Source organism: Pygocentrus nattereri, chromosome 30 (genome assembly GCF_015220715.1).
Source record: "Pygocentrus nattereri isolate fPygNat1 chromosome 30, fPygNat1.pri, whole genome shotgun sequence".
Taxonomy (NCBI): domain Eukaryota; kingdom Metazoa; phylum Chordata; class Actinopteri; order Characiformes; family Serrasalmidae; genus Pygocentrus; species Pygocentrus nattereri.
In genome coordinates, this window is record NC_051240.1 from 12376821 (window position 1) to 12400767 (window position 23947).

Sequence of the window (23947 nt, forward strand, 5' to 3'; positions counted from 1 at the left end):
GTAAGTAAGCAAGCAAGGGAGACACAAAGAGAGCACAATCACAGCCAAGATGTCCTCTTAACATGTGGCTCTACACACAACGCTCAAGCCCTTCTTATAGCTCCTCTCCCAATTGCCCACAGGTGTAGCCAAGTTTAGCTACAACTCCACCCACTGGTCTTACCTATCAATAACTCGGCCAGCAGCGGGCACAAAAGGAGTCATCACAATACTAAACGCATGCAGACATTGGTTTAGCTTTACAGTAAACAGGAACCATTCTTCCCCTACTTTGTGTTTTTGTTCTTCCCCTACTTCAGAATAATGTGAACTTGTGGATCTGTAGGCCATTTAGCAAAATTTTTATTACCTACGCCATAACTGCTGTATCATTAGAGAAAAAGCACACCTTGAATAAGACACATTTTATCTATGAATCAACTTTAATTGAATCTACTTGGTGGATTGTGCCGCAGCACTTGCAAGCGAAAGACACTTCCAAACTGTACTTCAACTCAGTTCCACACACAGTCCTTTCTGCTGGTAAGCCATATTTTATGTGACTGCTTTATCCCAGTTGTTGAGGTTAGAGAAAGCATCTACTGATGTTGTTCAAAGAGCATTTCTTCTCACAGTGAAGTCAACACAGAGTTTCTTGATTACATTAAATCTTTGCCTCTGTTTCTGAACGGCTGGAAACCCTGTTGTCTCAAATTAGCCAGTGGCAAAAAGAGCTGCTCCTCTGGGGGAAAGTCCTCCCAAAGTCTCCATGTCCACCCTGAATGTAGAACAGAGAAAACAGTCAAAACTATTAGTGAAACTGAACATATCACAGCTGTCGGAACAAAACCTTGTATCTCCATTTTTGTTGTTTTTCAGTTTTGGACTTAATTTGAAAGTATCCGTGGTCCTTTACATTGTATGTAAATTTCATGATGAATGGACCAACAGAAATGACCCAAAATGACTTGGAAAAAGGTCTGGTTCCATTGACTTACATTAAAAATACAGTATGTTTTGTCCTTTTCCTGTGAAGTTACTATTTTGGAGATAGTTTTGATCCGACATCAGCGATATTCTGGTGTTAAAAGGGCACAGAGTGAAAAATTTTGCTACTTCTTTTGCAAAGATGCTGACTTGCATCCCACAGCAATCCCGCAGCAGTCACCAGAGTAGGATTTTCTGCATTAAAAGACAAAAAACCTTCTTAAAAATCTTAAAAAATCTTCTGCTGATGATGTAAGATGGAATGGATTTTTGGGCTGTTTTGGATTTTTTTTTTTTTACTTTATAATAGCTGGTAAACGCAGCTAAGTAAGGCAGATAGCTACAGATATCATTACAGTGGAGAGAACAGATTACTCACATGACAGAAACAATTAGTCAGATGACAAGAACAAGTAAAGCAGCTTCCCGGCTATCTGGCTATCTGGCATCCATTTTGTGCCAAAAAGATTTACTGTTATCTTTACAAATTTGTTTGACCATCAAGATGAGAGCTACACTAATGTTAGCTTTAGTTTAGTATTTATTAAGCCTATAGATCAGTGGCCAGGATTGGAGTGGATTGTTTGACAGCACAGAGATTCCCAATTCCTGTATGATGTATTTGCACAAAGCAGGAATGTCCAACTAGGGACCTTCAGGGCCAAAGTACCGCGCAGATTAGCGTTTACTCTCATCTAATGCTCTGAATTCAGTTCATGAAGGCTTTGCTAATGAGCTTAATAAGGTGTGTTTAATGAGGCAGGGTGCTGAAGTCTGCATGTTTAGTCCCACAAGGACCGGATCCTGACACGTGGCATATGGCATTCTGGGTATTGTCACTGTTTAATGGAAAGATGAAAACAATCTAACAACATATATTCTGTCAAACCGGTGAGGCTCAGCTTCTTTGTTTCACTACTGAACATTAACTTACCGTTAAATAACACAGTAAACTCTAGTTTTACGTTGGAATACCCCTTTAAAAGCTAGGGTAAATGAGTAACGTCTGAATGAAAAAAAACTGTCAGAGTTGTTTATTTACTAATTAATGATTGTGTCAAACATGAAAATTAGATTTAAGCTTAAAGCCCAAGTCAGTTAAAAGTGTGTTTTCAACTCTGACTGGACTGAATGATCCACTCGCAGCGGTAGGGTAGGACATTTTCAATGTGGGTGGACTCCTGGCTAGTTTAGCCTCAGTGAGCTACTTAGCTTGTTAAGCAAACTTTGTCCTGCAAAACATTTTTTGAGAAATCTGAACTTAACACAAATATGCGATACTTGGTTAAAAATTGCTTTACTTGGTTATAAATGTTTGAAATGTGGTGTATCGCCTTTACTTTTGTTGTTTTTAGCCATGTAGCCTTTAGCAAGCTAGCAGGGTAACGTGACAAGGCTGTGTCAGCAGCCATGTATAAGAGATGGAGTAGTTTGCAGTGTATAGCCCAGCAAATCGAATGTCTCATTTTTGGAATATTAAGCAATTTATAGTATTTAACTGTTATGGCTTTAAACCAGGTTTGTCTATCGTTTTTTGGAATCTCAGTGATTTAGATCTGTGTTGATATGGGCAGTTTGTTTCCAGCACGGTTACACTTTGACTAAGAACATGCTGGTGACATTTTTTCGAATGTTTTCTTTCCATCTGATCTGAATAACTACTGTTATTCTGGAAGTGATGCTCAGACTAACAAACCTTAATCTACTAACACGTTTACCCTCGTTTTTCTCTGGCTCCATATTTACAGGCTCAGAAGGGAAAGCCCTGTCCACCTCTCCTTGCATGAAGATTGTAATGTAGTGATAGTTTTCTTCTAGCTTGATGGAGTTCACTACAGAGGCGTAATGGATGTTTTTCAGCTGCAGCCCGGCCTCCTCCATCACCTCTCTCTGCGCACACTGCTCCCATGTCTCTCTGTGGAGGATGCACACAAATTTCAGCTGGAGACAAACAGACAGCATTAGGAAGAGTCTTGTGCAGATTTTTGCTAGGTTTCTCACACAAGGTAAGATGCTCCTCTGTACTATGTATAACAATGTCATATGGACTGTATAGGGTTATAAAATGTATTGTATTATTATATTATTCAAATTAACATGCAAATGGCCAAACATTGCTAAATCTGACGTGTGCATTTTTTGGACTCCAATATGATCCGAGCACTTTAACGTTGAGTACCGATCACATCCAATCTTTGTGTTTTCATAGATAATACAACCACACAATTTAAGCAAGCTAGGTTGCCAGTTAAAGCACACATATCCTACCTTTTGTTGTACGTTATTTTGACGTGTGTGTGGTTGTAACTAGTAACATAGTTGACTGTTACATGACTATTTCCATCTTTTCTTTATTCTTTAGAATTAAACAGGCTGTTTTATTACCGTGCCTTTAAGAGTGAGATATGTAATTGACCTCTCTACTGATGGGCTGCCTTGTATTGTGCCTTATTCAAAAAGTAATCCAGGATGAAACACTCCTAAACTGCAAAAAGAGCCTTTTATGAAAACCAAAACATTTACACAGATCGTCCTATTTAGCCTACAGCATTTAAGTCCTGCAGATTCATATCTAACCTCTAAGGTTCTGAATGGGGCAAAATACAGGGCAGACAATCAGAACAGAGCTGATTTACTATATATCAGTCTTTAATGCACAGTAACACAAAAAGCCTGTTTAATTCTAAGGGATAAAGACAGGCAGAAAAATGTTTTTGGTATATAAAATCATAGAAATGTGGGCCTCAAGTGGAAAAACAAATACAAGAATACAATAAATGCAGGATATGGCTCTTCAATAGTATAGTAAAATTACTTAATGTTTAGTGATGCAATGTGTCATTCTGGTTCTTGATTCTTGATGTAAAATCAAATCTGATTTCTTGTTGATTTGACTACCACTTTTTGATGCATAGTGGTACTTTTTTGTGCACGACTTGTGTGAATCAGCCATTTTATGGTGTTACAGTAGTGTATTTTGTACATACACCTGTAGCATACCACTCGTCATAAGTGGTAGAAAGCAGACTCAAAGCTTAATATCCACTTGAGTGTATTTCTGTGGCAGTTTGTAAATAAAATATTACAATACATAAAAAGGAACGTGTTTAGAATACATTTGGGATATATCATGGAAAGGCACATTTATGTAGATAAATTCACACTGTTACTCACTGTTACTAGTTAATAGCTTGCAGTTTTCTTCACGCAATTCTTCTGTTAATATACATAATATTAGATAAGAAAATATTTGCTTATCATTTAAATGAAGTTCTGAAAGTTCTCAACTTTTTTTTCTTCCTCTTCACATGCTTCAGCCCATAGTTGCTCCCACAATCCCTTGAGCAGAAGTGCAATACAACACTAAACCTATCACCTGCAGACAGGTCCACTACTGAGGAGATTATTGGTTTGATCAAGTCTCAAATTAACTGAAGATTAATGTTTCATCACATTGATTTATCAGTCTGCTCAGGCTTTAGCAGAGCTCAGTAACACTGAGATTAATAACTGATCACATTGATTTATCAGTCTACTCAGGCTTTAGCAGAGCTCAGTAACACTGAGATTAATAACTGATCACATTGATTTATCAGTCTACTCAGGCTTTAGCAGAGCTCAGTAACACTGAGATTAATAACTCATCACACTGATTTATCAGTCTACTCAGGCTTTAGCAGAGCTCAGTAACACTGAGATTAATAACTGATCACATTGATTTATCAGTCTACTCAGGCTTTAGCAGAGCTCAGTAACACTGAGATTAATAACTGATCATCACATTGATTTATCAGTCTACTCAGGCTTTAGCAGAGCTCAGTAACACTGAGATTAATAACTGATCATCACACTGATTTATCAGTCTACTCAGGCTTTAGCAGAGCTCAGTAAACCTGAGATTAATAACTGATCACATTGATTTATCAGTCTACTCAGGCTTTAGCAGAGCTCAGTAACATTGAGATTAATAACTGATCACATTGATTTATCAGTCTACTCAGGCTTTAGCAGAGCTCAGTAACACTGAGATTAATAACTGATCATCACATTGATTTATCAGTCTACTCAGGCTTTAGGAGGAACTTCAGTGTTTGTAGAGGAGGAATGATAACCAAGGTTCTCTTTGGAATTTGTACCAAGAGTGTTTGCTACGTGTCCTGCTCTGATTTTAATAAACCTAATACAGTAGCGTTCTTTTAAATATGGTTTATATATTTTTATATTTAGTGTGTGAGTATTGTAAAAGTATTCTCCAAAAACATCAGAATCAGAATCCTTTATGGATCCCAGAGGGAAACTGCAGTTGTTACAGTTGCAACCATTTATGTAAAAGAATAAACACTTTAATAATTTAAAACAAAGATAAAGAGAAAAGATACTAAATTTCTGTATTGTGAATACATATTCAGTTACATCCCAACCCTGGGTATACTCACCCAAATTCAATGTGGCCTCCAGGTAACTGATACGCACCCTTCCCAACCAAACTCTTCCTTTTTCCTAAAAGCACACACCCTGGCTGAACGGAATCAGTGACAAGCACTCCAATTCCCACACCAGGCCGCCTTGGGGTTGAGCTCTGAACAGCATCTGCCATTTTAGTTAACCTGAGCCATAACAAGGTAGTAATCTGACAGTGTAAGGGGTTCAGCACCTCAGTCAGTCTTTATAAGAGGGCATGTAAAAGACCAGTACTCACTGATGTCCTCCTTGACATATGAATCTTCTGGCCAATAACATAATTACAGCGGAATTGGGTCATAATGAAGTTAAAAGCACATTACAGTCATTCACAACAAAGCTAACTCTGGTACTTATCTGAATAAAACATGCAGTGTCGTAAATCGAGGCATTCCGGCGAATTGTGAAAGTAGGCCCTCCGGTTTTAGCCTGTGGAGCTTACGCCTTTCACGGTGCGCAGATGCGCGAATGGCGTAAAGGTACATTCACAACCATCGTGGTTTTACAGGCTGTCTTACCCGGACTTCTGCGGGAAAGCAGGCACAAATTCCTCAGAATGGGGCAGATAAAATGTTAAAAAGAATAGTCCATACGATGTTTCTGGTAGATCGGAGAACTGAACCGTTTTTTACGCTCAGAGTAATAAAGTTGAACTTCTTAGCGCTGAGTGACGTCAGCTGCTTCTTTTTTTTTATCCGGCCAATCAGAGAGAACGGCAAAGGGACGCTAAGCGAGGGCGGGCGGTTTCCATAGCAACAGCGACATCGGCGGATCAAAATAACGAGTTGAAACACAAGTTTAATACAAGTTTATTAAGTCTTTTCGTTTTAAAGATTAGTTTGGTAGAAGAGCTGCATGAAGTTAATAAATCACAATGAGAGCATGACACAATGGTTGTATTGTTTCCTATTTTCATTTTTAAAAATCGAAACAACTAACAGTACACAACACATACTAATGAGGAAAAGTAACAGAGCGTAAACAGCATATCCATAAAACATCCATATTTCCATTTAATGGTCAAAGTCAAAAATAGCCTTGTGTCTGAGAATTGACTTATTTACGCCTGAAAAATGCTGTAAGAGAACGCAGCGATGAGATCGTCGTTTGATAAAGCGCACATGATGATCAGATCTGCTCCTCTGCGAGTGTGGACTAGTTTCGCAAGTCCACTACAAATCCTGCAAACCTAAGTACGAATCACAATTCACGTATTAACGACTTCCATGTGAATCACTGTTTACAAACGAAGGGAGACGTGAAAGGAATTAGCTAAAAGTCAATATGCAGATGTTGTGAAACTGACTTTGTTTGTAGTTAATAAAGTGACCATTTCAACACTGCGTTAATGGATTATTCTGTTTGACACTATTAATCAGAAAGTGTAAGACGTGATTTTCCTTCATCTCTTTATGTTTGGTTTTCTAAAGGGAACCTAAGGTGACCTGGTGATTATTATATAGTTATATAAGGCAAATTAATACATTGTGGCCACGAGGTACTGAAGCCACAAATTACTAAACTGGGTACAAATGAATACGCAGAGACTATGAATCTCTATACTCGGGCCACAATCTACTACACTAAGACCATAAAAAATACTATATTGGGGCCACAATTTACTATACTGAGACCATAAAAGTTACTATATTGAGGCCACTAATTACTATATTGGGGCCACAATTTACTATATTGAGACCATAAAAATGACTATATTGAGGCCACAAATTACTATATTGAGGCCACAAATTACTATATTGGGGCCACACTTTACTGTATTGAGACCATAAAAATTACTATATTTAGGCCACGAATTACTATACTGGGGCCTCAGTTTACTATATTGAGACCATCAATGAACATATTGAGACCACAAATTACTATATTGAGGTCATGAATTACCACACAGAGGCCACAAATGAATATATTGAGCCCATGAGCTATGAGAAACATAACTCCTGGCCTAATAATATATTAATTCATGGGCACGCCCTATAAAAATCGCTGTGTCACCTTAAGAGCTCACTGGTTTCCTGGTAAACTGCGGCTGATGCTGCTTGGCGCTTTTCTGAAATCTTTACGGCTCTGACTCTGAAGGTTCCGCTCTGCTCCTTTGCGGAGAGGTTCGTGAACGCTGCGTCAGTCTGCGCGTACGCATGCGCGTCTGCTTAGCGGCGAGGGGAGTTTGAGTCAGGCCAGGGAGCCGACTCTGTTGAACTGTCTTTTCAATTAACCGAATCAAAGGTCCGATTCAGAGATTAATATTCGTTGTAATGAAATGTCCGAGTGACAAAAAGCTCCAATACTCCAATACCAGACCATGAAATGTACCTGCACAGTGAGCATATATAGAAAAGATCAGCGCAGAAAACCATACACAGCATGAACACTGAACAGTTATTCCATTAAAAGCGAAAAGGAAGCGGAAGACCGAGGTAAACACAGCGCACTGCTTCATTCGATTCAGTTGGATTTGTGAATCGGTTCGACGGTTTAATAAAAAAGAACCGGATCAAAAAGCGATTCGTTCACGAGTGACACCTCTGCTGCATAGCACTGCTGGTGCTGAGAGAAACATGGCAGCGTCCCTGATCTGCGGCCGCTTGTCCGCCGGACTGAAGAGTTCTGGGTCCCGGACGTCTTTGGGTTCGGCCGCTAAGGTTAGTTTTACAGAAAAAAATACACATTCGGTGATTGTGCCCTATCTCTTTTGTGTGGTTGTGGACTCTTGTAACCCGCCTGGGATGACCTTAAAGACGGGCTTCACATTTGACATTAGCTAGCTAAGCTAGCTAGCGTTCGAGCTCCGAGCTAACTGGCCCAGCCTGTCAACATCAGTAAAGCCTGGCGAGTTAGCTTGCGAGCCGTGTTTTCTCGGCTATTTTAGAGCATTTATAACGCGTTTATTCATAATACAATTAAGAAAACACTTCCAGTCTGGAGGAGTTGGTCGGCTGGAAGGACAGGGCTCAATGCTAGCTAGCTTTTAAGTCGGCTTCTTGTTCGAATGTCCCCGTTCCACCTTAAATGGTGCAGCAGTTACCTTCCGGCGCCTCACCGTAAATACTCTACTGTTAGCGCTGCTTCCCTTCGTTTCATTCCAGCTCAGTTTGACCTCCTTGGAATGAGTTTTCCTCCAGCAGATAATATTACCACACAGCTTTAGTTAGTAGGGGGTTAGCTGGAGTAAACAAGGACCCCAGTGTCGCATAAAACAAATGTTCAGCTAGCTAGCGCTCACAGGATCTTGTTTTAGTGGAGACCCCCTTATTGGAGGGTGTATGTAGCTGGGCAAGCCCTTCATTTGCTCCCACAGTAAATCATGACGCCCTGTGACTCTGTTAAAAGCGTTTATTGTTGCTCTTAATGCGGTTGTTCTTTTGTTTCAGTATAGACAGTATGGGTCAGCAAAAATAGGCAAATGCTGACCGGTTAATGACCCTGTGCTGTTGACAGGAAACTCAGCCAGAACCAACGCTATGGATAGAGCTTTTGGCGTTTAGTACAGTTTGTACATTTAAAATTGATGCAGATTGTATTTTTCTAAGATTTAAATATATGGCATGTAAATTGGATCCAGAATCTTTTTGGTGTACACACCTTGTAGTTCTTCAGTGACTGTAGTCCATCTCTTTCTCTGCGTACTTTGTTAGTGCCCTTTCACCCAGTGGGTGAAACAGGACCACCACAGAGCAGGTACTGTTTGGGTGGTGGATAATTCTCAGCACTGCAGTAACACTGAGTGTTGCGCTGGTCTGAGTGGATCAGACACAGCAGTGCTGTTGGAGTTTTTAAACACCTCTGTGTCACTGCCGGACTGAGAATAGTCCACCGACCAAAAATATCCAGCCAACAGCGTCCTGTGGGTAGCATCCTTTGACCACTGAGGAACGACTAGAGGATGACCAATACAAACAGTGCAGCAGCAGATGAGCTATCGTCTCTGACTCTACATCTACAAGGTGGACCATCAAGGTAGGAGCGTCTAATAGAGTGGATAGTGAGAGGACCCAGTATGCAAAAACTCCAGCAGCGCTGTTATATATGATACATATTATATATAATACACTCGTGCCAGCAAAGCACATACTAACACACCACCACCACGTCAGAGTCACTGTAGTTCTGATCCACCACTCAAATAGTACCTGCTCTGTGGTGGTCTTGTGGTGGTCCTGACCACTGAAGAACAGGGTAAAAGGGGACTAACAGAGAATGCAGAGAAACAAATGGACTACAGTCTGTAATTGTAGATCTACAAAGTGCACCTATATGTGTAGAGTGTAGAAACAAGAAGGAGGTTTTAATGCTACGGCTGATTGGTGTATATTTTGGGTTTTTTTTTCTTTATGTTATTGTTTTCTAACTATGTTCTGAGTGCACTGGTTGTGAGATGTCATGAGAAAGTAAGAGTCTTCTGCAGGGTCGTTCATTTATCATACACGTGCTGTTCAGAAGATCTTGGTTTCATATATTGGCAGCTTTCTCTCTTTGAAACTGACTCAATGGAAAGGCTGGGCTCATTGTGTTACATTTAGACTGAGATTATTGACTGTGATTCATCCCCACCCCACAATGACCCGTATCTTATCTGTCCTTTTCTGTGTCCATTTCTCTGCTGTTTTTTCTTTGATTTTTTCCCCATCAGGTCCTTGCTGGGACCTCAGGGTTGTTCGGTAACCATGGCAACCAGCTGTCTCCGCAGGCAACGTTGCAGCAGCAGAGGAACCTGTCCCTGCACGAGTATATGAGCATCGGCCTGCTGAGAGAGGCGGGCATCTCGGTGCCCGCCGGTACGGTGGCCAGTACACCAGAGGAGGCCTACGCTGCCGCCAAGCAGCTCGGTAAGAACAGAGAGGAACCACAGTGTCCCACTCAACTGCGACCATCTGATAAATCCTACCAATCACTGATTCTTTAGGAAATGATTCTCATGTATGTTTTTTGATGAGTTTGATTCCAATTTATTAAAAGAAAACTGAATATGCAAATATGATTAAAGGAACTGTCCACACAGTAGTGATATATAGACATTAAGAAAAATACACCAAGCCTTCTATTACTTTTACATATGAAAACACTTTGAATTTTATTTTATCCAGAAGATAAATACATATATTAAATATTATTATAATCAGTTTCATTCAATTCTATTATTCCAAAATCAGTGCAGTTGCATCACCTTGTTCAGATACATTCCCCACCCCCCCATTTGCATCTGTTTTTGTTTTTTATTTGTTTTTTGCACTTGGAAAGTTGGCGCTTCTGTTTATGCCCTCCCAAGTGTTTTATATTGCCAGGAGCCAGAAATAAACAGTAAAATATCCAGTTTTCTCAATAGAAAAAACTTTTTATCCTCTGTTTAAAAAGTTGGTGTTTTGGAGTTGGTAGAGTATCGCGCAGCAGCGGTGAACAACAGCAAACAACTGAAGTCTTGCTGTCAGCAGATTCACAGCCATAAGCCTTTGATGTTTAGTTCCACTCAGTACACTATAAACAACATTCGTTGCAATTCACTTGCAGTTGATGTGCAAATATGCACTGTGGGCATAATACGGTATCTCTTGGCTTTATTGTGTATGGGTTGCCTTGTTTACTGTTCTCACAGACACTTGGGTCTTAACATAGCTTGGTGCTGGGTCTTGAGCGTATGCATGCTGTTTTTGTGTAGCTGTCAGCGTACAGCCAGCACCTGTCCTGCCTGCTCGCTGCCTCTGTGCCCTGTGTGTGAGTGAGGGGGAGGGGTTGGTCATGATACAGTCCCTGTGCTTTTTGCTATGTATATGTTGAATTTCTGATCATTTACTTGGGTTTTTAGAAATTAACTTGATCTAGTCAGGCCTCTTTAAATGATTTAATGATTTGGGTTAGTTTGTGCTAGTTTGGCTGCTTGATGTCGAAGGAAAGGGAACTGAAACCAGGTTTGGGTTGCAGGAAGAAAAGGATTCTTTTCTGACTTCTTTTCCTCTACAAAATTGGCACATAGGCAGAATTTCACAATCTGAGAACAGATTCAGAAGTTGCAGTTGGGCTTTTTGATGTTATGAGAACACTGATAGTTAGTTAATTTTAGTCAAAGAGGAATTCTACTAATCTTTCCTTACTTGTGCATAATTGGTTGAGAGGTGAGCAGAGTCCTTCAGAATGGTTTGATGTGAAATAGTTAATTGTAGAGAAACTGACAGCCGCTGTCCACATGCTTCCAAATGCTTTCATGTTTGTCTTAATAGTAAAGCTATGCTGTGAAAGAACGGTTTAACTGTGTTATATTCAAGAAATATGTATTAACCTATCGCTGTTGACAGAAGAAAACTTTGTATCTCCAAAATGGTGACTTTACAGGAGAAGGAAAGAACCTGCTGTCAATGGAACCAGACTTTTGTCCCCCCCCAAGTCATTTTGGACTGTTTCTTTTGGTCCATTTAGCATGAAATGTACGTGCAATGTAAAGCCCAACAGGTTTTTGCAAATTTTGTCAAAAACTGAAAAATGACCAAAAGGGATTTACAAGGTTTTGTTCTGACAGCAGTGACATGAATAGAATACAACTCTTCATAACTTGCCTTGTGATTTACAGAGGCATAATAATCTATTTGACTAAGTTGAGCCTGTTTGTTTACATCATTCAGATGTTGTTAAAACCGGTGCCAAAAAGTGTCATAACGCCAGAAAAGTCAATGTCTCAATAGTCAGTGTGTTACTATTTCATGAAATAACTTTCTGTGAGTCATTAAACTCTTCACTCATCAGATTTGTATCACCACCACCACTGTGAACAATTCTGACTCAGTAAGTTTCTTTAGAGTCTCACACCGCCCTGAATGATTTTTAAAAATGAAATCTTAGGGACTTAATTAAGCAAAAAGAGTAACCCGTTAATGAACCAGCTGGTATGCATCGCTAAAATGGAATCATTAACTTCATCATGCTGTGTATTCAGTGCAGGTGAATGTATGTTTGTAGTGTGACCGGTGTGGTTTGGTTCTTACGTCCAGTCTGTGCTTCTGAGAATAAATCTGTGTGACTTTTAACCTACTTGGATATCATCTAGAGTGAGTGAGCTATGTAACTGGGCAGGGAGGCATGTTTCATTGTTTATTTGTTCTACCTTTGTGCTGTACAGTGCAGTTTAAGATGGTCCAGCATTGCAGAAACGGTGTAAAATATCAAACTTCTGATAGGAGTTTCATTCATGTGGTATAGTCTGCACATTCAGTACTGTGATTTTAATTTGCTCTTTGCATACTAGTATTAACATTTCATTTACACCAAGATTTACATGCTTTATGAGTAGCTTTATTTTTAATTAAAATGTATTTCTGGAACTGTATGCTTTTGCTTAATGTGTTGATGCAATAATAGTGTCCAAATCATAAATATAATTAATCTATTATGCATTTGTTGGTCTCTAATAATACAGTAAAATTGCATTATCAAAGAGAACACCAAGCTAGAAGGATTGCAGTGTGGGTAAACTGCGCTCATTTTCTGGCTAAATGCCTTTAAAAATGCATTCGACCAGACTGCATTTTTATTTTGATCTTCCAAAGTTGTCAATCTTCCCATCAGGGCAGAGCCAACAGCACTTCTAACAGAAAAGGCTTTGTTTAAAAACATCCCGCCGAAGAGTTTGTAGTTACTTTTACGTTAGAAGAGGTGGTGAAGAGAAATGTAGCTGCTTGTGATGCTTTAAGTTTTTATACATGACCCAATGAAAAGTGTTTTATCAAAGTTTTCTGGTTTATCAATCTGCTTGTATTTGGTTTCTTTCTCGCCAGCCTCTTTTTAAAATGTTTTGGTTCACCTTATGCAGTGCAGCACTTACATATTGGTGTCTTGATGTGCCCAAACAATACAGTGACACTGTTTAAGGTGGACTGGAAAAATTGAAGAACAGCTGACTTCAGCTTTGATTTATAGACTGAGGATGGTGGATGACCGTGAGGGTTCACAGAGGTTCCAGGTGATGCCGTGCAGGGATGTCTAATACAGAGCGAGCATCAGAGGTGGATATGTTAAGCTAGCTAACGCTACATATACATGGGTAACATGATCCAACTCTCATTCAAACCAAACAAAAAACACTCTTTAGCTGAATTTGCGGAAATATGGCCAACTCAGCCACTGTGACAAAGGTGGTGGTGTGATTTACACCTTTATGTGGACCAGTCTAATTACAACTTTAGGTGGAACACTGCAATACATCCACATCTGATGTTCATCGTGTAGGGTAAGAAAAAGCCCATAATAATCTCTGTCTACCACATCTGTAGCCTCTGGTCAGCTCTGCTGTTGGACCTGCCATGATGAGGTTGTTGACAGGTTAGGAAGTCTGTGAAGTTAATAATGCAATTGATTAAGTGCATTTTTCAAAGGCGTTTTGCCACAGAATGAGCGCAGCAAGCGAGAATGTGTAATTGCAAGCAGCAAAGGCTTTGTTCCCACTTACATTTGAATACTGCCCTGTTACTAGCTTGGTGTCCTCTTTGATAATGGAATTTTAATGCATTTATTAGGGAGTGAAAATGTGTAAAAGATTGATTACAATTTAATTATCTTTTTGACATAGTTATAGCATAATTCAACATAAACGTAAAGTTCTGGAAATACATTAGAAATGAAATGTCAGTACTAGTATACCACCGTGCAAATTAAAATCACAGTTCTCAGTTTGAATTTTCATGTCTGGGTGAGAAACTTAAATGTGAACATATAGATACATTGCCATTTTTTACATTACATTTTCATTTTAATAGGCTTCCATAGTGGAGGATTACACACAGGACAAAATAGTACTCAAAAGAAACTGCTTGCTTATAAAAATGTTTTATATCTTACTATTAACATTTTGTTTGTGTAGATTCACTAGTGATTTTGAATAGTAAACAAAATGTCTATGTCTGTGTTGTATGTATTTAGTGACTGCTGGCTCCTGTCACCACCACTGTAAAGAATCAGTTTTTTTTATTTATATAATGTACCGTTTTACATGACACGTCTTTGAATGACTTTGTTTACATCTCAACCATTCTTTGGTGCTGAAATGTCTAAAATGGGTAAAATTTGTCTTTACTGAAATACTATGTATATGAATACAACAGCATCCTAAGACTGTGACTTATTTGGGGAGCTCTCCCACCATCCTCACCACCTAAGAGCTGGAAGGCTGCGTGACAGAACTGTGACGTTGGTTTTAGGTTTATATGAATTTAGATTAGCATAGTGTGGGTGTGTTAAAGTGAAAAGGCTTGGCATGGTTTGCGCACTTTGAGTAGCATGTTACTGCTTGTGTGAGGATGTAGTAGTGTGTGTGACATTTGTAAAAGCATTTCAGACTTGTGCCTAGAGGCAAGCATAAGCTTGCTGCCCCGTTCCTTAACTTAGATGACCCCTGCTTGGTATGTGATGCTGTATGTGTTTACATGGTCACCAAAGGGGGCCTGTGTTCAATATCTGTGGTCTTGGGATCATACAGATTCTCATTCTTCTCTCCACCTCTGTCTCTTTGTCTGCCTTTTTCACAGGCTCTAAAGACCTGGTAGTGAAAGCACAGGTGCTGGCTGGAGGCCGAGGCAAAGGAACATTTGAGGGAGGCTTGAAAGGAGGAGTCAAAATCGTCTACTCGTGAGATCCAGCACATAATGTTCACACACACATACAGTACTGCACAAAAGTCGAAGCCTTCCCTTTATTTATTTCCTTTCAAAGCGACCATTAAGGACCATTATTTATTTTTCAGGAGATATTTCTGAGAGAACCAGATCCAGTTAAATGAGCATAAACAAAAATAATTATATTCTCTTTGATTGTTGAGGCTTAGACCTGCTGGTACTATAAAATGAGTAGCTTTTCCTTAACAGTCATGTTCACTAAATTAAATCAATTAAGGTTTTGTTCACATTACCAGATTAAAGTGGCACACATCTGATTTAATGTGTTTTACATCTGATGTTTTCGGGGCAGTGTGTGGACACACAAATCTGATCTTTTCAAATCTGACATGAGCCACATTTATATATGGTCCTGGATCAGATATATATCCAATTCGTGGCTGTGCAACTTTAATGTGATGCTCAGATCGGAATTTCTGTGCTTTTTTTTCCCACTGCACATGCACCATCATTCAGTGTTACCATGGCAGCAGCGGCGCACAGAAGTTAAAGTCTGTAAAGAGTGGAAAAGCAATACATCTCACCTTGATTGCCTTTGTCTTGCTCTAATAATGAGCAGCTGAGAGTTGATCAGAGTTAATTGTCTGAAGGCTGGTTCAGTTCGGTAGTCTGTTTGCTGATGATGCAGGTGACACACATGAGTCATTCATGTGATTCACTGATTTGAATCACTTACCTAAACTAGTGTGAACCGTCTTGTCAGAGATTGATTTTTAGCAAAAAAATTTGTATTTGAGCAATGAGGCTTGTAATGTTAATGTAACCTATGAGTGGTCTGACTTTTGCACAGTACTGTACACTAGAAATGACTTATGTGTAAATTTTCTCTAGTGTCTCCAACTTTATCATATTTCCATCACAGTATCTTGGTTTATTTGTCTCTGTAGGCCAGAGGAAGCGAGGGATATCTCCTCGCAGATGATTGGCAGAAAGCTGTACACTAAGCAGACAGGCGAGGCAGGGCGGATCTGTAACCAGGTGTTTATCTGTGAGCGCCGGTATCCCCGCCGGGAGTATTACTTTGCCATCACCATGGAGAGGTCCTACCAGGTCAGAGCTCTGCTGATATCATTGCTGGAAATGTGATGTTGCATGATAACACGCAGGAATGCAAATCTCCAAACTCTTAACAATTCAATTACAGGTCTTTAGGAAAGGATTCAGCGCATCATGACATTTTAAATGTCATCACAAATTAATTCAACTAATTTAATTTTTGTACGATTAAGAATTATGTTTGTAAATAACAATGCACTGAATATGGAAATGTGTCTATCTCACACACTCTCTCTCAGAAATAAAGGTATGACACTGTCACTGGGGCAGTACCCTTCTTGTGACTGTGGTGATTTCCACAGGGGTACATCTCAGTACCTTTAGTCATGGAACATAACTGAACCACAATCCACTGAAATGATATTTTGAAAGATGTATTGACTCCACACAACCCATCTCATCGCCAGGCTTTTTATTGAATGGTTCTGTTTTAAAACAGATTAAAAAGATTAAAAAGATACAAATATCTACTTTTCCACAGAAGTGGTCTGTGGTCCCCACCTGCAGAACCACTCCTTTATTGAGTGTGTCTTGCTAATTGCCAATAATTTCCACCTGTTGTCTATTCCATTTGCACAACAGCTGTGAAATTGATTGTCAATCAGTGTTGCTTCCTAAGTGGACAGTTTGATTTCACAGACGTTTGATTTACTTGGAGTTATATTGTGTTGTTTAAGTGTTCCCTTTATTGTTTTGAGCAGTGTACATATAAAAATATGTGTGTATATCTCATATCTCTCTACCTAAAAAGATAATCTAAGGTAAATGGAAAATGTGAGGCCAAATTCAATTGATGATTCTGTCTAGTGGCCACAGACCTTGGAATGTGAGAAGTAGTTAATGCAACCAGTTTCTAAGGCCTGAACTTGGAGGTGTGAAAATTTTGAAAAAACTAAAGGCAAATCTACTGAAAAGAATGGAAGCTTTAATAAAGTATGAATGACAAGAGATTTTGGAGAACTTTCTGAGGAAATGGAAATTGATGTGTTTATCCAGCAGGGGGCACTAGAGTGTTGCATTTGCATTTCAGTGGTCACTAAATCTTGTTTGAGATGCTTATTTATGGTTTTCCATACTGATGGTGGTGGTGGTTTCTCCTCAGGGCCCAGTGCTGATTGGCAGCTCTCAGGGAGGTGTGAACATTGAGGATGTGGCGGCAGAGAACCCAGATGCCATTGTGAAAGAGCCTATTGACATCGTAGAGGGCATTAAAAAGGATCAAGCAGTAAATGTGAGAAGTACATAAATAAATACAGAATGACAGTAAATAACAACATACTGTAAATGTGACCCCTACTTTTCTTTTTGTGTTTTAAACACTTAAGTTTTGGGTTTAAAGGTACAGGGCTCTAATCAGATATGTTTTTATTTGTTCGCTAATGAAAAATGCTACATTTACATTTAAAGGGAAACTTTACCATTATGCGTAATCATTGAGATGTAAACTGTCATTTAGAATGGTTTCATGTGAAATGGTTCATTGTAGAGACATAACTATGGTGGTGAGTCAGGGGTCACAACATTTACAACACAAAAATAGCTGTTGCAGTTGCCCAAACAACCAGAGAACCTTCATATCTATATGCATTTTTATATGTAATATTGTTTACTGGTAAAAGAACATTTCTTTGGGGCATTTGTTGCCTAATAACATCCTGCATGTATCTCTCCACGGTGTGAATGTGTTGTAAAAATAACTTTCAGGCCTAAATTTTTCTCCAAATTATCATAAAAAGATGTCTGGCATTATATTCATAACTCTTTTATGTTATTACATACATATTACATAACTCAACATCATCTCTCTTTCAGGTAGCCAAGAAGATGGGTTTCCCTGATTCTTTGGTAAATGAAGCAGCAGAAATGATGATGAAACTCTATGATGTTTTCATCAAATATGACGCTTCTATGGTGGAGATCAACCCTATGGTGGAAGACTCCTCTGGCGTTGGTATGCAGACACACTTTATTATACATATAAACCAAGCTCATTATGCACTCCACCAGCCACAAATTCTTACAAGGCCATCTTTATTCCAAGGATGAGAGATCAGGAAAATGGATGAGAGTTATGTAAAATTAAACCTTGGAGAGTCTGTTGCTGAGGCATCTATTTAGCTGCTGCAGTGTACTTGAAGGATATGAAGACATTTTGTAAATTGCGTTTGCCTTACTGTCTAGTGCCAGTGCACTAGTGCATCCACCCTGTTAATATAATCCAAACTAATACACAAATCATCTCCAGCTTTTTCACAGAGTGTCTTAATGCACTGCTCCAGTGTGTCTAGGCTTTACTTGTCTTTCACAGTGCTTGTTGCTTCATTCTTGTGCTGAAAATCTAGCCTTTCTATTCTATTGATCATTATGATCATTCATTACCATATCAGATATATCATTTTTTCTCAGTTCAGTACCCATATGGTCCCACTGTGATAAATAAAATTCTCTGATGCAGAGGACAATCAAAGATGTGTTTCAAGCAACTCACTCTCATGCATCCACCCAAAGCACTTAGTTTTTTTCAAAAGTCCTTCCCACCTTCAAGTTAAATCATCTAAATGGGAGTAAAATCCCATTTTAGAGACCACTGCAGCACAACTGAAGTAGGCTAGTGGGCATATATACAGCACGTCTTGGTAGATTTCCTTGTATTAGGTCTCTGCAACTTTTAACTGGCTTACATGACTCATATAGTGTTGCATATTGCTGTTAATTATTCTCTCACCTGGTGTTTCTGTTTAAGTAATGTGCATGGATGCCAAGATCAACTTTGACTCCAACGCTGCATACAGACAGCAGAAAGTGTTCAGCATGCGGGACTGGAGTCAGGAGGACACCAGAGACAGACAAGCGGCTAAAGCTGACCTTAACTACATTGGTCTGGACGGCACTATAGGCTGCCTGGGTGAGTAAAGTGACCCTCACACCATGTAAATGGGAATATATATATATATATATATATATATATATATATATATATATATATATATATATATATATATATATATATTCCCATTTACATTACATATATAAAATATATGATATATGATCTCTTTCTCTTTGTTTAGTCAATGGAGCTGGTCTTGCAATGGCAACCATGGACATCATCAAACTCCATGGTGGAACTCCTGCCAACTTTCTTGATGTTGGTGGCGGAGCCACAGCGCATCAGGTGACAGAAGCTTTCAAGCTCATCACATCAGACAGAAAGGTAACACCAGCAGTTGATCATACTGGATATCAGTCACAGCCTCTGGCAGGACAGAACTGACTTATTCCCTGTAGAGTGTGTGCTCTGATTGGACTGTTTGGTTGCCATGTAACAGGTCCAGGCCATTCTGGTGAACATCTTTGGTGGGATTATGAGATGTGATGTCATCGCTCAGGGCATCATCATGGCTGTCTCTGACCTGGACCTGAAAATCCCCATTGTAGTGCGGTTACAAGGTGAGAGGAAAGAAATGAAAAAGAAGGATTTTAAGTGGTGAGAGAACTTATGGACAGATGGAGAGATTAAATATTGCAGCTTGCAGCTAAAGTGAGAAAAAGAAAAGAGATCAGTGTAGCACAGTGAGTAAGAGGTGTCCCATTTCAGTGGCTGAAAGTGGCTAATTTTATTTTAATTGACTAACCTAACTGTTAAGTCTTATTTAATTCCCCTGCCTTTGCCAACACCATCATTCAAAGTTCCTCCTGTGTGAGAAAAGATTTCTTCTTTTGTGGTACAGAGAAACAACACAGACTACAACCCCATTTCCAAAAAAGTTGTGACACTGTGTAATGTAAATATGTTACAGAATGCAATGACTTGCACCTGCCATAGACCCATATTTTATTCACAATGGATCATCAGATGTTGGAAGTGGGACATTTTACCATTTTATGAAAAATATGAACTCATTTAGCAACTCAAAAAAGTTGGGACAGGGGCAACAAAAGACTGGAAAAGTAAGTGGTACTAATAAAGAACGACTGGAGGAGCAATTTGTAACTAACTCACTTGACTGGGTAAAAACGTGCATTTTAGAGAGACAGAGTCTGTCAGAAGGAAAGATGGGCAGAGGTTCACCAATCTGCGAAAAGCTGCATCTGAAAAATGTGGAACAATTCCAGATTTGTTTTTAAATATCCCACCATCTACAGTACATAATATCATCAAAAGATTCCAAAAATGGAGAAATCCTTGTATGTAAGGGACAAGACAGATGGTCAGTATTGGATGCTTGTGATCTTCAGGCTCTCAGGTGGCACGACATTGAAAACAGCAATCAACAAATGCAAGTTAAAGCTGTATCATGCAAAGAAGAAACCATGTATAAACAGGATCCAGAAACGCCTTCAACTTCTTTGGGCCGATGCTAATTTCAGTTGGACTGAGGCAAAATGGAAAAGTGTCCTGTGGTCCGATGAATCAAAATTTTTATTTTTTTCTGATACTGTGTTGTACAGACTGAAGAGGAGAGTGACCGTCCAACTTGTTATCAGCGCACAGGTCAAAAGCCTGCATCTCTAATGGTGTAGGGGGTGCATTGGTGCCTATGGCATGGGCAGGTTATACATCTAGAAAGGCTCTATCTATGCTAAAACAGTATATAGAGGTTTTAGAACAGTGTGTGCTCCCATCCAGACATCTCTTTCAGGGAAGATCTTGCAAATTTAACTCCTTAAAAAGACTATTATGGTGATGCAGGTTTGTTGACAGTGACCCTTACTGTTTTGTACATTTTACACACAACACTGGGAGTCAGAATAATCATCACATTTGAAGTATTATAACAAGCTAATTATTAAAGGAGAGAGTAGTTTTTGAGCTTAGTACGTGTGTAGATTCCTGCCTATCTAATTACAGCACTCTGTAAATGTATGCAAACACTCATATGATAACAATAAAAATATTATTAATCTTGCTGCCACAGTGCTACCTGTAGTGTTTTGTATTCTATTAAAATTTCTGGATGTATCATATGAACATTACAGGATGTTATAGAGCTCAATACAAATCCTAATAGATGTAATCATAATCAGTGTCATGAAACTTTGTTGAGTAACACTTTGTGTGCTGTGTTCCTGGTGTTTGTGTGTGAATCCTCAATGTGCCCTGCTGTTGGTTTGTGCTGCAGGAACGAGAGTGGACGATGCCAAGGCACTGATCGCTGCCAGTCCTCTGAAGATTCTGGCGTGCGATGACTTGGACGAGGCAGCTAAGATGGTACACCACCATTAACCTTCACAAATAACAAAAATGATCAAACACTTAAAATCTCAGATTTGAAAAGCCTGTATGTGGGCTCACACTTCAGTTTCTCACTCTTATAACTACATAACTTGCATATTGGTTTCAGAAAATATATTAGGCATGTCACGATCCAGGTTTTTGCCTCACAATCCGACATAAGTGCTTTATTACGGCTGAAACTGATGTGATATTTATAATTATAAATAATGCACCCACATCATCTAGGTTTGACATGCTACTGAAATATTACAGTAAAACCCCTTCAGTGACAATGTTGTATGTCTAATGTGGACTGTTTGCAGTCACTTGCTCCTTTTATCTCAGTTTCTCGTGCACTGTTTCTGTGGTTTTAAATAAGCACGCATGGCACAGCTGGAAAAGCAGAATGTTTCAGCTAAAAGCGTGTAGCCATGTGCAACAGGCCAGTTTAAAACTCTGTTACTGCAGAAATTAATTTTCTTTGTCTATTTTAAAAAGAGGTATATGCAGAGGTACCGGTCATCATTTTTTGGACCCCTGGAAATTGAATGCGTAGCCCACTTTGCCTTACCATTTCCCATAGCAGAAACTTAAAACTACATTAAAGTATGCCAAAATTTTCATAACCCTATTTGATATTTTATTATAGCTCCTTTTTTCCAAAGTTGTAAATATGAACATTGTTATTAGTGTAAAAAGCATGTATTGGCTACTGAAGCAAAACTGATGTGCGCCGACTTTCCCACCCCAGTAACAATCTATGGGACAGCAGTAACACAATTCTACACAATTCCACATCTGTCATATCACCAAAATGCATTCCAACTGCAGGTCAACCAATATGAACACCTATCAGCAGCTCAGAAACTGAGCCCAGATCTTAATGAACTTGCAGCAAAGTAAGGTTGCCAGGTGTCTAGTTCAAGTGAATAGGTAGGTTTAAAAGACTGAGCTCCAGCAGACATTTAAACTTTGAATATTTCAAGTGTCTTCTAGAAGCGTCTGTATTTTACTGTTGAAGTTTTTGCTTGCTTTAAATAAACAATGATCAGTTTGAGTTACAGCACAACATTCATTCAAAATTAAATAGACTTTTTTTTTCCCTCTGGCCCACAAATTTGATGAGATTTTTTTAATATGGCCCCTTTTACTGGTTGAGTTTGACATCCCTGGTCTAAGGGGTTGATCCAGCAGTCACGTTTCCATCTTTGTCTTTTGCTCTCTGTCTCTAACTCTGCTTTTCTTTCCTTTATTTTCTCTCTTTCTCTCCCCCTCATTCTCGTTCTAGGTTGTAAAGCTTTCTGAAATTGTGTCGTTGGCCAAAGAGGCCCAAGTGGACGTGAAGTTCCAGCTGCCCATATAAAGATGCCCTAAAACTACGCCCACACACCACACCTTTCTTCACGGCTCAGACCATGAACTGTTCAAACCATAAACTGCTCTTCTAGCTGCCGAGTCTCATATCACCCATACGCTGCATCCAGTCTTCTGTCTGCAGTTTGTTTTTGAACCTCATCCCTGTGGTCATCGCTGCCCTCTTTTGTGTTTCATCAGTGCTTCCAGAATGTAAAGACACACTTACATGTCTGATTTTTACTGCTTCAGTCCCTGCAGATCAACAACGCCTCCTCTGTGCCCCCCAATTTGTACAATCCTGTTCTAATCCAGTGTAACCCAGACTCAGATTAAGCAGGTTGTCTTGGTTGCACTGATTAGATCAGGTCAGTGTTACTACCTGTTCTTCGCCCTCGGTTATTTTGTTTTTGATGTTTATTTCCTCATTTTATTAAGAGATTGACCTATTTATGTGGGACTGTATTTATATTGAGGAATCGTACATTGGGGTGAAGCTTGCAGGAAGTCATGTATGTTTGACGCAGGTCCTCTCTCTTGCCACAGACATGTGCACATACACTGTCTCATTAAAAACCCTTCCCTCTTTTTTCTCCTGCCTTTGTAGCGCCTTGGAGGCTCTTTGCTTCAGTCAGTGTTTCCAAAGAGCACGGCACTATTTCCCACCTTGATAAACGCACAAATACCTTGGGGAATCTGTGTAAACCTTAATTGTATTGTGTTCTCTTGGCTATATATGGGAAGTACTGGTTAGCAAGAGGGAGTAAATAATAAAATGTTCAGTTATGATAATTACGGTGGTGGTGATGGTGAATTGTTCAAAGACTTTGCGTGGATGAAGAACTTACTGAGTTGAAAAAGAGGAGCTCTCTTTTCACTGCCCTTGTAGCTATACTGTATGTAGGAGTGACTATGCATTTGGAATAATAGAGATGTTAAGAAAAAAGATTAAAGGTACAATAATCCTAGTAGCCTTATTTAGCTTTAAAGGGGAATTCCATCATTTTTTAAAATGTCTGTGTAATTCTGTTGTTGAAATGTTGTCATTCAGAGTGTATTAATGTGAAATAGTTCACTGTAGAGAATCTTATCAGCTCCAATTTCTTTAGTCGTGACCAGAACCAGGGCTTACGACGTCTACAACACAAATATAGCCATTTTATTTCCAAACCAAAACTACCAGCAAACCTACACGTCTTCTGAGCTGCTATGTGTAATGTTAGTG

At 39.3% G+C, this 23947-nt stretch overlaps 2 protein-coding genes across 4 annotated transcripts; one reads left to right on the plus strand and one right to left on the minus strand.

The window, feature by feature from the left end:
* Window positions 1–325: 325 nt before the first annotated feature.
* nudt15 (nudix (nucleoside diphosphate linked moiety X)-type motif 15) lies at window positions 326–6056 on the minus strand. 3 transcript variants are annotated; one of them, XM_037536313.1, is made up of 4 exons: window positions 5666–6056; window positions 5403–5596; window positions 2663–2881; window positions 326–757 (listed from the first exon to the last, which is right to left on the minus strand). In XM_037536313.1, exons 1-4 carry the CDS (start codon window positions 5726–5728, stop codon window positions 694–696), a joined length of 540 nt encoding a protein of 179 aa, XP_037392210.1. In that variant the 5' UTR covers window positions 5729–6056; the 3' UTR covers window positions 326–693. The 3 variants fall into 3 exon arrangements, with proteins under 3 accessions (XP_037392210.1, XP_037392209.1, XP_017557711.1); XM_037536312.1 differs by having other exon boundaries at window positions 2685–2881; window positions 5666–6046; XM_017702222.2 differs by having other exon boundaries at window positions 2685–2881; window positions 5403–5573; window positions 5666–6034.
* A 1947-nt stretch (window positions 6057–8003) lies between these two features.
* sucla2 (succinate-CoA ligase ADP-forming subunit beta) lies at window positions 8004–23512 on the plus strand. Its single transcript, XM_017702224.2, has 11 exons — window positions 8004–8087; window positions 10076–10271; window positions 14952–15051; window positions 15986–16148; window positions 17257–17385; window positions 17967–18105; window positions 18898–19059; window positions 19223–19365; window positions 19481–19601; window positions 21275–21363; window positions 22658–23512. Exons 1-11 carry the CDS (start codon window positions 8004–8006, stop codon window positions 22730–22732), a joined length of 1401 nt encoding a protein of 466 aa, XP_017557713.1. The 3' UTR covers window positions 22733–23512.
* Window positions 23513–23947: the final 435 nt, after the last annotated feature.

Excerpts from the sequence above, each read along its gene's own strand:
- nudt15 (XM_037536312.1), bottom strand. The coding sequence starts at position 5,728 with ATGACCCAATTCCGCTGTAATTATGTTATTGGCCAGAAGATTCATATG. Across the intron at positions 2,882-5,402 it reads GGAGGCCACATTGAATTTGG|AGAGACATGGGAGCAGTGTG; the intron begins GTGAGTATACCC and ends CATCCTCCACAG. Across the intron at positions 758-2,684 it reads GGAGCCAGAGAAAAACGAGG|GGTGGACATGGAGACTTTGG; the intron begins GTAAACGTGTTA and ends TTCTACATTCAG.
- sucla2 (XM_017702224.2), top strand. The coding sequence starts at position 8,004 with ATGGCAGCGTCCCTGATCTGCGGCCGCTTGTCCGCCGGACTGAAGAGT. Across the intron at positions 10,272-14,951 it reads CGCTGCCGCCAAGCAGCTCG|GCTCTAAAGACCTGGTAGTG; the intron begins GTAAGAACAGAG and ends CCTTTTTCACAG. Across the intron at positions 17,386-17,966 it reads AAAAGGATCAAGCAGTAAAT|GTAGCCAAGAAGATGGGTTT; the intron begins GTGAGAAGTACA and ends TCTCTCTTTCAG.